The 16,405-nt window shown below is 37.7% G+C and overlaps 1 protein-coding gene and 1 pseudogene across 1 annotated transcript; one reads left to right on the top strand and one right to left on the bottom strand.

Annotated features, from left to right (window-relative positions):
- The first annotated feature begins 4,343 nt into the window (after positions 1 to 4,343).
- On the top strand, positions 4,344 to 5,752 carry LOC143553755 (UDP-glycosyltransferase 88B1 pseudogene; annotated as a pseudogene).
- A 7,585-nt stretch (positions 5,753 to 13,337) lies between these two features.
- LOC143553754 (uncharacterized) lies at positions 13,338 to 15,403 on the bottom strand. Its single transcript, XM_077043671.1, has 5 exons — positions 15,331 to 15,403; positions 14,818 to 14,906; positions 13,815 to 14,231; positions 13,679 to 13,731; positions 13,338 to 13,566 (listed from the first exon to the last, which is right to left on the bottom strand). Exons 2-5 carry the CDS (start codon positions 14,873 to 14,875, stop codon positions 13,384 to 13,386), a joined length of 711 nt encoding a protein of 236 aa, XP_076899786.1. The 5' UTR covers positions 14,876 to 14,906; positions 15,331 to 15,403; the 3' UTR covers positions 13,338 to 13,383.
- Between the last annotated feature and the right edge of the window lie 1,002 nt (positions 15,404 to 16,405).

Below are 16,405 nucleotides of genomic sequence, written 5' to 3'. Positions count from 1 at the left end.
TGATAAGATTTGTGGACTAACCCTAGTATAATTAATGTTGGATCTATAGATTCATGTCACGCAACTAACATGCACGCTTATTAAAATATTTATTACTAGCTTTTGAACCCGTGTATTACGCGGGATTTATCAAACGATAAAAATAAAAAAAGGTTTTTTATTTAAATTGTGATTCTCAAAATACTTATAAATTAATTTAATGTGGACTTAAAGGAAAAACAAATGGGTTAATGAAAATTACTAAATGGCATGGTTTTGGAAACATCGGGTGTGGATTCGCAAGAAATTTAAAAAATAGGCTAAAGTTGCGTAGTTGGTCAAACTTCAGGTATGAAAATAACACTATGTTAAAAAATCCACACTATGTTATAACCTGTTTGACAAAATGATTTTGACCCATGACCCATGGATAGCTAGAATGAATGAGATGAGAGATTAGAAATTAGGAGAAATGTAGGTTTGACACCTAAGCTCCAGCATTTTCTTTTATTAGTATTGTAAGATTTAATGTGGACTTAAAGGAAGAACAAATGGGTTAATGAAAATTACTAAAATAGCATGTTTTTGGAAACATCGGGTGTGGATTCGCAAGAAATTTAAAAAATAGGCTAAAGTTGCGTAGTTGGTCAAACTTCAGGTATGAAAATAACACTATGTTATAAAATCCACACTATGTTATAACCCGTTTGACAAAATAATTTTGACCCATGACCTATGGATAGCTAGAATGAATGAGATGAGATATTAGAAATTAGAAGAAATGTAGGCTTGACACCTAAGCTCCAACATTTCCTTTTATTAGTATTGTAAGATTTGTTGAGACAGTTTTGATGGTACCAGTTCGTTTAAACAATTAAATGCATAATGTATTGATATATCATATATACATATATATTTCTATAGAGGTGCTTGTGCGATGCAGCCGGTAACACATATAATTATTTTTTAATTAAAAGAAGCTATAACAATGCTTTACTCAAGTTAAAGAGAATATCATGTTTGCTATTATGGTGTAATTTATTTATTAAGTTATTAACATAGGAAAAGTTATGATTGCTTAAATACCGTAGATGAAGTTGGTTTAAGAATGAAATTAAAAGAAAATATATGGGTAAAAAAGGGAGGCCGAAAATGTATGTATTATGTAAATAACCAAAACTTAGGTATGGATAAACTATTTTTTAAATAACAAAGTTCATGGATGATTGTTTCTAAAAGAAAATTTTGTCCCATAAACTACTAACCACATGCATTAAGTGTTGTATAATAAACTTATATAGTTGTATTACTTCAAATTTAATTGTCCTTGTGTTACACATATTTGATGGAATAACAAATTTGATGGAATAACAAATATAATGATTTATGTTATTAGTAACGGTTACTATAATTGTTACTATTATATGACGATTAATGAATAATGGTTTATTAACCGAGTAAGGTTTTCAATTGGACTATTCATGCATTAAACTAGTTTGTTAATTAGTAGTTTTTTTTAATGGTGTGAGCTTGATTGTAACGGTATCTCCGTCAAAAGGTAACACCAGCTTACAAATTTAACTTTTTCCAATTTCAATCATAGAACAATGTTATTCTTCCCCTTTTAATAACATACACTTGTTGAATCTAAACTACTGACTGATCCCTAAGAGGAAAGCCTTATGGTAAAATCTCCTAATAAATGATGTATAAGCTACAACACTTTCGTAATTTAGGGAAGATATATAGGCAACCTCCTTTCTTGCCTACACACAATCCGTACTATCTTATATATCTTATATGGTAGTTCTTGGAGTTGCAAACTCCATTTGAAGATTTTCAGAAGACTTGGTCAAAAGTGGTATAAAATGTGACTTTGTCATTGGTTATTTTTGGATTTCCTAATGACTTGGCATTACACATCATTGCCTAAATCATGTGGAAATTAATCGAAAAGAAACATACATGTATATATGCCTGGTCAAGGTTTTGAGAGTGAGAGGACATGAATACACAAAATCAAAGGCTTGGTGAAAACCATAACTTGATGGGGATGTTTGGTGAAGTCCATAAGCATTTCGTGTGCTATTTGCACAAACTATAAATCACACGTCTTGATGAAGATTGTTCTTTATGAGTTTTCATCTTGACAATCGTGTCTTGGGTAACACCTTATTGGAGCTAATTGTTTGATGTGGATACTTTTGGTGGATCATTAGCATCTTCATAAAGGACAACCATTTCTCTTCAAATGCTGTAGCTATCTAAATCTTCTGTAGCTATTAAGCTTTTTTCAAAAGGATCCATGGCAAGAATTTTATAAAATGTTCACAAAATGTTGTATATCATAAGTCTTCCATGGCTTAATATTTTACATTGCTTAATATTTTCTTAAATAATATATAAAATCCCAACACCCGGGTTATACTTTTGACCTTTCCATGTTTATTTGTCATTCTCGTGATCGGTTAATTTTCAATACGCCTATTTTAAAAAGTGTAAAAGTCATGTCTATGCAATTTTTTTTAGTCAAACTGCTTATTTAAATAAAATTTTCCACTATACAATAAATCGAACATTTGTCATGTAAAAACATGCATATGCAAACCAATAAACGTCTTGAAAAGATTCTTGGATAATACCGCGTATTGTTATTTTTAGGCAAATCAGAAATAAATAATTTCATCTTTTGTGTATTGGCTGATAATAGTTCTATCTTTAAAAATCACTACCAACGGTCCAACTATTTTTGTCTCAATGGTCCTCCATTAAAAAACACTTAACGTCGTTACGTTTTTTTTCCGAATTTCAAACCGATATTTTAGGACTTTTGATCGGAAGAAGGATACGAACCAACTGATGTAAAAAATATCTCGAAACGATGATTCAAAAGGATTGATTTTTGTTAACTAGAAATTCAAACATCCGAATTGAAACATTCTTTCGTCGTTTGGATCGCCGTTTCGAGATAAGTTTTACATTAGTTGCTTGTATCTTTCTTCCGATCAAAATCCTTAAAACATCGATTTGAAACTCGGAAAAAACGTAACGACATTAAGCGTTCTATAACGAAGGACCATTGAGACAAAAATAGTTGAAATGTTAAACCGTTGATAGTGATTTTTAAATGTGAGATTATTATTGATCAATACATAGAAGATGAGATTATTTATTTCCAATATCTTTTTTTTATTATTTTTATTTTGAACGGCATATGCATTTACAACCACCCGAAGCATCCGACTTAGAACTAGGACTGCAAAACCCTTGACCCAAATAAATACAAAGACAGCAAAATAGTCACATCCGACTTAGACCTAGGACCGCAAAACCCTTGGCCCTAATAAATACAGACAGCAAAATAGTCACAGGAAATAAACTACCACCCCAAGTAACACATATACTTAAAGAAAGCAAGCAAGCAACAACCTCAATAAAATTAGTTAAAAAAAAGGAAGAAAATTTAGATAACTTTAACCATAACAAAGCTTTCTTCTTGATCATCTCCATAATTTTTATGTCTCGAAATCTTTCTTCTGTTATTGAAAATCCCCTCGTTCCGGCATTTTCAATTCATGAAAACAGTTGTTAAGAAGAAACGTGGCGTATTGTTGTACACCATTGATGTTGTGTTCAATACCTTACCTAACCTCCACCGTCTCTTAATCACATCATTAATTCGTTCTCTATAATCAACCACAAAAATGAAAATTGTAGTTTTGTACGTATCATATCGAGGTATGGCCTGTCTCATTTCAATGATTCGACTATAGTGATTTAAATTAAACCATTCCTTTTTTATTTTCTTTTTCAAAGGCATTGGCTATAAACAAAAGGTTTTAAAATGACATATAGTTTATGACTGTAATACATATACATGTTAACATGTTCCTAAAATTGAACATATAAATAATAAAGGTTAACAGCCGGTTAATTACGGCAAATTCTAAGTTCCAAACCGGATGGAACAAGTTAACTTTAGAATCGTGAGCCGAACCATTTGGTTCTCAATCGGCAGACTTGATTCATTTTGGGTGGTTCAGTCGGTTTCAACTATTATGAACACTCCTAGCTTAGGCTCGATTATATTATAGTTGAGCGACTATTCCATTCCCATTGTAACTTCGACCGAAAACTTACCACGTTGTATAGTTTAACTACCCATGCGATAATAAAAACGAAAATACAAACTTAAGGTAACCGCGGGTCATGCAACCATTTTCGGACACAGAAAATTGAAGACAACACTCGTTTGTTTGTTTACTTGCCATTAAAAACGTTTCTAGTGTTGTATAGTGTATGTCCTTTTCATATAATTTTATATAAGTTGATACTCCATTCATTATATATCTCTTAAGCAATCACAAAAATGGCTACTATAGTTTTGTATCCATCTCCGGGTATGGGCCACCTCATTTCAATGGTGGAGCTCGGAAAACTTATCATCAAACACCACCCTTCTTTCGCCATCACCGTCCTCACTCTTATCCCCTCCTTCAACACCGGCACAACCGCCTCTTATGTCCATCACATCTCCGCCACCTTCCCAGCAATCGCCTTCCACCACCTCCCTGATATCCCTCTTGATCCCCTACTTTTCCCTTCAATGGAAGCCATCATCATTGAACTTATTCGACAAAGTAACCCCAACGTCCATCAAGCTTTGCAATCTATTTCCTCATCTTCTAACATCACCGCGTTCGTTATGGACACTTTTTGTACGCCGGCTATGCCTGTGGCTAAGAAGTTTAACCTACCTGTTTACTACTTCTTTACTTCGGGTGCATGCTGCCTTGCACAATACCTTTACATTCCTACACTTCACAAAACCACTAGTAAAAGTTTTAAGGATATGAATACACTCATTCATTCACCGGGTTTGCCACCAATTCCGTCATTGGATATGATAAGCCCACTTCTTGATAAAACATCTATTGATTATTCCAATTTTCTTGAGAAATGCGAGCAATTGCCCAAATCAGCTGGAATCATCATCAACACGTTTGATTCGCTGGAGCCAAGAGCGATTAAAGCAATAACTGACGGAGTTTGTGTCCCAGATGGACCTACACCCCCAATCTACTGTGTGGGACCGTTGGTGGCGGTTGGTGCTGACGGTTCACATGAGTGCTTGAATTGGCTAGATTTGCAACCGACTCGAAGTGTTGTGTTTTTGTGTTTTGGGAGTTTGGGTGTGTTTTCAAGTGATCAGTTGAAGGAGATTGCTAAGGGGCTAGAGAATAGTGGACTTCGGTTTCTTTGGGTGGTTAGAAGCCCACCATCAAACAAAAGAGAAGACCGTTTCCTGTCGCCACCAGAACCGGACTTGGATGTACTCCTACCAAAAGGTTTCTTGGATCGTACAAAAGATAAAGGGCTGGTGGTGAAGAAATGGGTGCCGCAAGTGGCTGTTCTCAACCACAAGTCTGTGGGTGGCTTTGTGACACATTGTGGATGGAACTCAGTCTTGGAAACTGTGTGTGCTGGGGTCCCAATGGTTGCATGGCCGCTTTATGCAGAACAAAGGTTTAATAAGGTGGTGTTGACCAGCGATGACATGAAGTTGGCGTTACCAATCCACGAATCAGAGGGTGGGATGGTGACGGCGATAGAGGTGGAGAAGCTGGTTAGACAGTTGGTGGAGGCGGATGAAGGTAAAGTAGTTAGAGAGGTGGTAGTGGCAAAAAGAGAGGAGGCGGCTAAGGCGTTGAGTGAGGGTGGCTCTTCCCGGGTGGCTCTGTCGAAGTTAGTTGTATTGTGGTAGTCACTAATGTTGAATTAAGTAATGGTAAACATACTCTTCCTATTGTTTTTACCAAGTGTTCCCCCACCCTATTAATCCATCATTGATGTCATGGAAGCTATATATAAAAAAAATATTAAAATGTCGCAACTCACAACTAAGCTTTAAAATCGGAATAACCTAACTAAGCCTCAGCAAGTGTATCGGTCTGTAATATTCGTTAATTTTTAAACCCGAAAACCCAACCTATTTTAATTTTTCTTATTTGTTTCCATATTTTTTTTATAATGTTATTAATAAATCTCAAGTTTCATTTATGTATTTTATGCATGTCCTACATTTAAAAAATCAAGTGTGGGGGTGTAAAGTGTCAAATTCTAAATTTTGCTAAAAATCCACCCATCGCGCTACACGATGGGCTTACATTCAACTTGTCGCGCCACGCGACGAGCTCTAAACCTTCGATAACCAATAAGTGGTCGCGCTATGTGACCACAAGGCCTGAAGAAACACTAACCGGACCCCGGGCAGATTACTGGTAACCTGGGGGTTGGATAGCTGTTTCCCACGAGGGGTGAGACCCTGAGAAGATGGTTCTTCTGATAACCTGCAAAACAGACACCGTGAGCTTGTCACTGAGAAGGGGGGGTTCCTCCTTGTGACCACCCTCCGGCGTGAGAATCAGACTAGATTGCTCTTTAAATATAAATGTATATTAAGAGATTGCTAGGGCATATATCAGGTATAATATGATGATACAAGATAAGATATGATAGGATGAGATGATCATACCATTTGTGGTATTTATAGCCGAAGGTAGGTTTCCAAGGAGGTATGGCCGGCTGCAACAGTGTTCCTGTTCCACCAACAGTAGCCTACGCACGTGCCCTGCTGGTAGTTGGTGGGTAGGTAGCGGCTGATAGCGACCAGGCCTGCTGTATACTATTCCTTTTCTACCAACTGCCGGCTACGCACGTGGTATGACAATAGTTGGTGAGTAGGCAGCGGCTAATAGTGACATACAGTGTAGGAGCATGCTGCTCGCCATACTGTTGTCCATAAGCTGTCGTATCTTTAGTCAGATCTTTTTCCCATACCTCGTCAGGTACAGTACAGAAGATCTTCCCGTATCGTACGGACCGGCTTATTTGGGCGGGAGTATTCCCCCTCCCGCCCTTATGCGGGATTGTTCCCGGCTTCGGTCATTCCTTCAGGTGACACTGAATGAGAGCTAAGTGCCTTGTGCGTGTAGCCTTGCTGCGCGGGTGGCCTTCCCTAATGGCTTGTATCCGAGGCTGCGGGGACAGGCGGAGTCCTTCACCATTGGGAGGCATTTCCTGCGGGACCAGCTTGCGTACTGCGCGTAAGGACGTCACGTCTCTGAGCATGGTTGGTCCTGCGGATCCAGTTGGTTTCTGCGCAGACGTCCCTGTTTAAGGTGAGTCTTGCGGGTCCAACTGGGCTCTGCTAGGACCTACCTCTTCAAGTCCCCCCAGTCCAATGTTCTTCTCATGCGTGTTTAATAAAGTGAGGTGAACTTTTGGACTTAAGCAGAGGGTTTTGAAAAGGGTTTTTTAAGGTTTTCCATGGGGATTCTTCCCGCAGAAGTCCTTGTCACTTGCAGAAATTCCCGAGTTTCCTGCTTGGTCTTTGGGTATGATGCGGGTAGGTCTGTAACCTCCTCGCAAGTCAGGAGCGTTGAGTCCCACTTGTGTGGACTCTCCATGAGGTTTTGGTAGTTTTGAACATAGTGATCAATTATGTTAAAACCACCAATTCCATCCTGGAGCTTCAAACAACGTAGTTCTCGACGTTCCCGCTATGCGGGGATGTTATTTCCGTTTCCGCAAGCATTGCCCAGAAGATCCTTCTTGGTTTCAATTCCCAGCGCAGCGCTAGGTATGTGAAGGGTTTTGCCTTAACACTGTACCAGCGCTCGTCTTACGGTTACTTTACTTCCAAGGTATTCCTGGCGTCAATTCCCTGCGGGTGCTAGGTATGTGAAGGGTTTTGCCTTTACACTGTACCCGCACCCGTCTTATAGTTGGTTGCCGAGGAATATTTGGCTTCAATTCCCTGCGGGTGCTAGGTATGTGAAGGGTTTTGCCTTTACACTGTACCCGCATCCGTCTTACGGTTACTTGTTCGCCAAAGTTGGCTTCAATTCCCTGCGGGTGCTAGGTATGTGAAGGGTTTTGCCTTTACACTGTACCCGCATCCGTCTTACGGTTACTTGTTTGCCAAGGTTTTACTTGGCTTCAATTCCCTGCGGGTGCTAGGTGCGTGAAGGGTTTTGCCTTTACACTGTACCCGCATCCGTCTTACGGTTACTTGTTTGCCAAGGTTTTACTTGGCTTCAATTCCCTGCGGGTGCTAGGTGCGTGAAGGGTTTTGCCTTTACACTGTACCCGCATCCGTCTTACGGTTACTTGTTTGCCAAGGTTTTACTTGGCTTCAATTCCCTGCGGGTGCTAGGTGCGTGAAGGGTTTTGCCTTTACACTGTACCCGCATCCGTCTTACGGTTACTTGTTTGCCAAGGTAAGGGGTATTTTCCCGCTTACTTTTTAATATTTTTAAATTTTGAATTTTTGAAATTCGAAAGGTTGGTGGAAAGATAGGAACAGTCCAAACCTCTGAAACGTCGTGCGACGGTTTCTTCTGACTGTGTCAGGACGTGCAGGAAGTTATGGTGACGTGACGTTATATGGTCATTCCAGACGCTTTTTCAGGCGCGTGGGCGCGATTTTTCGGGCGCGTGGCCGCGAAATTACTGGCACACGTCCTTTCAACAGCTGTTTCCAGCTTGCTTTTTGCCACGTGTCATAGTTTCATTGCACATTCGATTTCTCTCTCCTCCGCATTAAATTCACCGCATTAATTGCGATTACTATATAAAGGGGGAGAGGGTTCTTTGTAATCCACACTTTCACCCTTCTCTTCTTCTTCTTAGCGATTTCCGGCAAATACTCCCCTTTTCAGGCAAGCATTTTCCCGAAATCGTTTTCTTCTTCCTCTGCAATATGTCTTCCCATGATGCTGAAACTGTAGCCGACGATAGGAGTACTGCTGGCGAGTGCCAGTGTGCTCTACCTGTCGATCAGTACCAGTATGTCGTCAGGAATTTCATGCTTGAGTCTCTTGAGCCTGAGTTTCCTGAACCCCACCAGACTGTGTACGATGCCCCCAGTGGCAAGATCGGGGTATATGCTGCATTCTTTGTTTATGGGAACCTTAGGTTCCCATTGACAAAGTTTATGTACCGTGTCTTGGAGAGGCACGGTGTGCACCTGACCGAGGTGCATCCGATGGCGATTGCCAAGATCCGGCACTTCGAGTGGGTGTGCCGGATTCTGGGTATTGAGCCCTATGTGGACCGCCTGATGACCTTCTATACTTGGAGGTGCATCCAGGGGTGGTACACCCTGACAACCCGTATTAAGGGTTTGAAGATCTGCGTGACCGAGCGCAGTCTCCGATCGTGGAAGCGGGAGTTCTTCTACATTTCTGCCCGCGCCATCCCTATTGCCATGAAGTTTAAGAAGGGACAAGCGCTTCCGAGCCTTCACGCTTCCAGCTACCAGGAGGCGGAATGGTTCGCGAAGATATCCCGGGTCCAATCTCCGGTTTACCGGTTTGCGGAGTCCGGGATGGTGATGCTGGGGATGAGTCGGGTATGGAAGGATGCGTCCCGGTTTCCCATCCTTCTCGAATACGGTTTGAACTCTATTCCTTATGGTATGTCTTGTCTTTCTTGCTGATATGAGTTTGTCTTCTAACCGTTTCTTTTCTTTCAGAGGGGAACGATTTGGAGTCGCTCCTGCACCCGCGGGAAGCTGACGGTCCCGTGCGGGTGGGCACTCGTGCTCTAGACGAGAACGAGTGACCATAAGGCCGATGGCCGTTCGCGTAGCGCGACATAGGCTGATGTTACAACTTTTCTTGTTTAATCTCCCATTAACTCGTTTAAACATCAATTCAAAGGATTTCAAGGGTGTTTCAACTCATTTTTATGATTTTTTTAGAACGACCAACTAAGTAATGTCGGGTACTTCGTACGCGGGCCCCAATGGCTAAAGGTAGCCCGAGCTGGCCACGAGTCCGGATGAACGGAGCCCCTAGCGGTCCACCTATTGAGGGATTCCCCGGATAAAACCCGACCCCCACGCCCGCCAAACAGCACGACCGCGAGGAGCCGGTAAAACCGGGTGAGATCAGGACTCGAACCCTCGCAAGACAGGGTCATCCCTCATATCTCCCATATAAATTGGTGATAGTGAGGTTTGAACCATTTACCTCTCACTAGTAAAATGAGTACTCTACTATTAAGCCATATCTAATTTATAACTCATTTTTATGATAATAAAATAGTTTGAATATATTGCTCATGTTACAACTCAACTTTTATGACAAATTTTAAAGCTTTGAATGTTATTCAAGCTCATTAAGAAGCCTTGACTAATTCAAATCAATTGAAACGTCTCTAGCTAAATTCATTGATATATATATGATGTTTATAATAATCATTGTATCCTACATATGATTTTGACCGAACTTTCTAGCTTGGATCCATAACAACATGAAATAGCAAATATCACCCTAGCTAGCAAATGACTATTTTAAGCATTTAGTTATATGAACAAGCATGGCATTCTATTGAGTTGTGTTTTAACTTTTTAAGGACATAATTAATACCTGGTTTTATTGCTAATGCATACTTTTATTGTATGTTCTTATGTGAGAAGTTACCACTTAGAATAGGATAAAGAACGATTCATATAACACAAAGTAAGTTTAGAGTTTGGAGCGTTGGTGACTATTTAAATTAACAGAAGAACGAGACTAAATCGTAACTTACATGTATTTACACCAGTGTTTTATATAAATGTAATTATTTATTTAAAGAAATGGTGTTTATATATAATCTATTCAAAAGTTTTACTAACTTATAAAAAACAATGGTTCCAAATAAATATATAACAACTCAAAACACAAACTATAAAATTAAATTAAATGAGTTAAACATTTTGTCAGGTTGCGATCAAGTTAGTAAACACATTGACACGTAACGATTTGCAACTAAGTTTCAAAATATTTAAAATAACAAACGATTTGGTATGTTTATATCACAAAAAGATATATCATTTCGCCGATAAAGTACGCAGATGTTCCTTGTGACTTGTGCAAAGTAACAGTCTGGGTCTGTCAATCTGGTTCATAACACGACTCACTACACAAAAAAAAAGCGGTTTGGCTCAAACTATTTAGGACGTGAACTAACCATCCACTTCGTATACCGGTTCGTAGTCTCGCTCTCACAGACTAGTTTGGACCCGACCCGATTTGAAAATGCCTTTTTTTTGGGTCCAAGGCCAGTTTCCAACCCATATCAACTTATCCCAAACTGATATTGACCAACATCTAACCAACCCGGACCAGCTTTTAACTATATCTGGTTTGAGTTTAAAACCGAATTATACATGTCTAATTCAAACCCATATAAACCCAACCCAGCACAATAATTCTAGACATAAAAGGAGAATAACGCAAGAAGTAGACGCTCTATATCTATACATGTGACAAGAATTTCGTGGGAGTCTTTTGGATCCTGGCTTGATTTCAGTAAGTGTATTTGACTGATATAAGAGAACACCTCTAAGAGAGAAATCCACTATTCTAAAATTCAAACTCGTATAAATAAGTTGTATGTTCCTGCTAAGTTTTTCCATAGATCTATAACAACGAGTTGTATTAAAGCCGTTTAAAAAGAATAGTAATATTTTTTTGCAATTATTATCCATTTAATATATTAAAAAAAAAAAGGAAAAGTCAAAAACGCGTTTATGTGAATGGCAAAGTCAAAGATGCCTTTGGTTCCATTTTCTACGTTATCTTCTTCTAATCTCTTTCGTATCATGATTCCAGCTGGCTCCTACCTGCCAAAGTCATGCGCATTAAAACCACCTTCTACCTTTCTACACTTCTACCGTACCACTTCCCATACCTTATATTTATGCAAGCAAGAATACGCGTTCAAAATATATGCGTGAAATAGGAGGTTAAGAGTTTAATCTTCATACCGTATAAAATTCAGGGCTAATAAGTTTAACCAACGTTCAGAAATGCAAATAACGTATTACTTAATGTTCCAAAATAAAAATAAAAAATGTATTACTTAATGTTCCAAAATAAAAATAAAAAAACAAACGCAAATAATAAATTAATAAAAACACGAACATAACTCGAGCTTTAAAAAATAGCTCGAAACGAGCCGAGCTCTCGTTTAAAACCCCTAGAAAGAAGTAATTAATTTAATAATAGACTTGAATTTCAATTGACTTGGGCTGAAAGAAGTAGAAACTGTAGCATTTTTGGGCTTCGGCTCAAGGGCTTGTAGCATTTTTGGGCTTTGGCTCAAGGGCTTGTAGCATTTTTGGGCTTTGGCTCAAGGTCAGTGGCTTGTATTAACTATACAGGCCCAGTATTAAGAGTGCCTTTTTAACCACCTTTTTAATTATACATGCCTAGAGGTGAAAAAAAACCAGAACCCAGAACCGGATCCGAAAAAATACTCAGAACCGGTTTTTTATACCCGGGTTTTTAATACCCGAACCCGTATCCGACCTACCCGTAGGTTATGGATAGGGTATGCATTTTAGTACCAAAATCTGTACCCTTATACCCGGTAATACCTGAAACCCGGAACTGGTTACATATCCGGATGCAGGTTTTTCAAATACCGAAATTACCAGAAAAATACCTGAAAATACCCTAAAATACTCCTAAAAATTGTAACCCCTTAAAAAAATACAATCTATACCCCAAAAAATCCCGGGAAAAAACCCAAAAAAAGGGTATTCAAATACCCGGTTCCATACACGACCCGAACCGAATGCATAGGGTATGGTTTTTAAAGACAATACCCGGACCCGAACCCGGTTCCATACCTGAACCGGGTATTTGAAAAACCCGATTTGTGCACATCTATACATGCCCAGTATTAATAGTGCAATCAAGTATTTAAGAATTGACAATTTGACCCCATACCAAATAATTTGTGTTCACCCACAAATGCCAACAAACGCAACAAGACAATCTACATCATGGTAAAAGAATTGTTTTCATAGTTGGGAAATAAGAAATCATAAAAGTTGGTGGGAAATTTAAGCCGAACAATCTTGACACAAAACGGCATTGATACAATTCAGCGAGTACTAACTAGACAGGTTCCAAGTCCCACTTTTTAGCCTCAAGTTTTGCACACTACTTGGTTACCTTTCTCGGCTACACGCCTCTTTTAAAGACACAAACTAGAAATGAGAAACTATTTTTGGGGCAAAGATATCTATAAATGAGAAACTATGGATTGAGCTTTAAGTCTATCGATTGGTCTAAACGGTGTAATTTTTGATTGTCTTGTTGGGGCTGCTGCTGTTGTTTTGAGTGAATAAAATTTACAGTTAAATAAAAAAAACAAACTAACTAAACAGCAGCCATTGCACTAGAAGTTTGCAAAAACAAAGACTTGACTGAATTAGTCTCCACCCAACATCATCCAAAAACAAGGTTTTTATCTTTTGACTACAATAGTCAAAAGTTTGACTATCAAACACAACTACTAGAATATAGTTTTTGCAGATATTAAGAACCACAGAATCACACACTACTTTGACCGATTTGGTGACTCGATCAACACAAAGGCAGGGAAATCATCATAATCTCTCATGGACAGCTTTGGAGAAACCGGGCTTCCACAAATCGGGGAAGCTAGCCCAGCACGCGGCCAATCTTCCATTATTGTCTCAGGTATCTCCTCCATCTCATAGCTCATCATGAAATTTTCATCCTGCATTTTCACAACAAAAATGAATTTCATTCTGAAACAAACGCAAATTAAAGAAAATCGAGAGCTTTTAATGATATCGAGAGCTTTTAATGATATCGCATAGCAAGCTCACCTTTGGCTTTCTTGGTGGTTTGTTGCATGCAGACACAGACTGAAAACAGGTATCTACAATCGAATAATAACAATAACTTACTAGAGATTAAACGAGTCAAAATATTAACAAAGAGAGAATATATAATTATGTATACCTTCATCTAACCCAATGGTCTTCAAGAACTCACTCAAATCCATTGACTTCTTCTGTGCTTTGATACACTCATCATGATTATGCAGAAACCCCTCTTCAGCAATTGAGTAAGGAAACTTTTCATCATCAGCAAAAGTTACCGTAGGCTTTCGCTGGCTCGTTTTCTTCAAACCCTGCTGCTTCTGCGCAGACGGTTTGACCGAGTTAGTAACGTCAACAAGTGCTTTTCTGCCACTAACAGGATTAGCAGCCTTCTTGGAAACAATAAGATCTTCCCCAATTGGAATCACATTTTTGGTGTTGTGTTTTCTTGATGGCTGCAGTGCAGATGGTTTCCCAGAGTTCGATATGTCATTTAAAGCTTTTCTTCCTCCAAGACCTTTGTTCTTTTGAGCAATAGATCCATTGATCTTGACACCTGTAACAAACAATGGTTAATTTCATACATACAATCATAACAAACACAAGGTAAACTACTGTTATTACAACTAATCAGAAATCAGAGGGCAACCGATTCGATTTTACCTAATTGGCCCTTAAAATCAGTACCAGTCAAAATATGTAAAAATTGTCAAATTTTGGTCAAAATCGGTCAAAATCTTTTTAAGTATTTGAACTATTGTACTTATTTTAAACAATTATATACAAAGTTCTGAAACATTATATAATAAAATCAGTAGTAGTCAAAATCGGTTAAAACATTGAACTATTTGAACTGCTATACTTAATTTTAAAAAATTATATATAAAATTCTGAAAAACTATAGAAAAAAAATCAGTACCAATCAAAATTAGTCAAAATCTTTGAAGTATTTAAATATTCTACTTATTACAAAAAATTATATATAAAATTCTGAAAAATTATATATAAAAATTATATTTACATATAGTTTAATTTTCAAATAGCCCGATTAATCCCTAATCGCTAGTTCGTACCACACGGTCTGACTAGAGCCTAATGGTTCTACAACACTAAGATGTTTAAAGCAAAAGGATGCAACATACCATCAAAGTGCACATTGAGATTCTGGTCTTGAGACAAACGGCTAGCATGCATTGCCATTTTTCTGCAACTAGTATTGATTCACTGCAGTCTGACAAAACACACAAAAAAAAATTAAAAAAACCATTTTTCAAGAACTAGGGTTTCACATCACCAGCAAAATCATAAACCAATCAGTGCAACACAAATTGAATTTGTTCATATCACAACTTGTCGTTACAAACTACATCAAAACCCTAACAAATCTAGCGTCTTTTTAGGAAACTATTTTCACAATTTCAAAACCCTAACGAATAACAAACCTAGGGTTTCAAAATCAACAATCACGCATCTTAATTTTACAAATTCCGTTAAATCGAAGTACAACTACAACGATATATACACGTTGAAACCAATATCATACACCATAACCCAGATTTAATCGAAGAACAATATGAAAAACCCTAGAAACTGAAACAAAGGGGAAACAAAATCAAACAGAGCAATGAAATTAGAGGTTAAAGGAAGAAGAATACATACAAACAATTGTGTGGATTGATTAATGGCTTTGTGATTTCAACTGTATAAGTTTCTTCTTTGTTCTTGATTTGTAAAAATATAATATAAAATGTGTTGTTTGAGTTGCTTTGGTATATAAAGACTCAACTCCAACGGTCATATTGGGGTTACACTTTTACCGTTTTGCCCTTTCTTTTGTAGTTGTTTACGTTAATAATATTTTCTTTTTGATATGATTAAGTGATTAATTTAATCCATGGAGATACTTAAAAATGAAAATTATATTCTTAATAAATCGAAAACACACTTATCTATATTGCATTATAATACATATAAGCGTCATTTTATATTTTGCATTCTTTCTCTATAAGACACCGTTATATTAACTGTTCAGACCAAACACGCTGAAGCATCCCAACTAGGGGTGCCAATTCCCAACGCGCCTAAAAGCTGACACGAACTCGACACAAAAAAAAATCTAGGTTTTGGGTCGGCTGACACGATCTGTTTTCTTAAGCAGGTGAAACCGAACCTGACCAGTTAAAAAGTGGGTTGACCTGTCATCCCATTTAACAATTTTAGAGAAGTTAATATTTCGATTTTAGACAGGTCAACCCGAATCCGACCTGTAAAAAAGTAGGTTGACCTGTTTACCCATTTAACAATTTTAGAGAAGTTACTATTTCGATTTTAGAGATAAGAAAATTTAAATTTTAAAGTTAAATACTTAGATTTTTATTTTTTCATGCATCTATTAACTTTTAAAAGTAAAACTAATTTCGTTTTACACTACTTGTGTCTATTTTTTACCTCCAACATTTTCATTTTATTAGTTCCAAGTGCCTATTCTCTGGTTATTCATTCGTTTGTTTTTATCTTGAGTTAAATATACGAACCTAAGTTTGTTAATTGAGAATGAGAGATAAATATAGAAAAAACAATTAGATTTATCATAAATTATTAACAAGTTTTATATGAATAAGAATTTATTACCAAGTCAATATGAATTACTCATATTCGTATATGAACGACAAATGGGTTAACCCAAAGACAACACAAATTTAAATGGGTCAACACGACATGGATAAATAT

This window comes from Bidens hawaiensis, unplaced genomic scaffold (genome assembly GCF_021521415.1).
Source record: "Bidens hawaiensis isolate Kalapana, Puna unplaced genomic scaffold, B.hawaiensis_p1.1 tig00017357_1, whole genome shotgun sequence".
Taxonomy (NCBI): domain Eukaryota; kingdom Viridiplantae; phylum Streptophyta; class Magnoliopsida; order Asterales; family Asteraceae; genus Bidens; species Bidens hawaiensis.
Note: the sequence above shows the minus strand (reverse complement) of the source record. Positions and strands in the feature narration are given on the sequence as shown.

What these genes read in the sequence shown, in the direction of transcription:
- LOC143553754 (XM_077043671.1), bottom strand. Translation starts at nt 14,875, where the DNA reads ATGGCAATGCATGCTAGCCGTTTGTCTCAAGACCAGAATCTCAATGTG. An exon ending in TCTCAATGTGCACTTTGATG is followed by an intron (nt 14,232 to 14,817) that starts GTATGTTGCATC and finishes TGTTTGTTACAG; the next exon opens with GTGTCAAGATCAATGGATCT. An exon ending in AACCACCAAGAAAGCCAAAG is followed by an intron (nt 13,567 to 13,678) that starts GTGAGCTTGCTA and finishes GTGAAAATGCAG; the next exon opens with GATGAAAATTTCATGATGAG.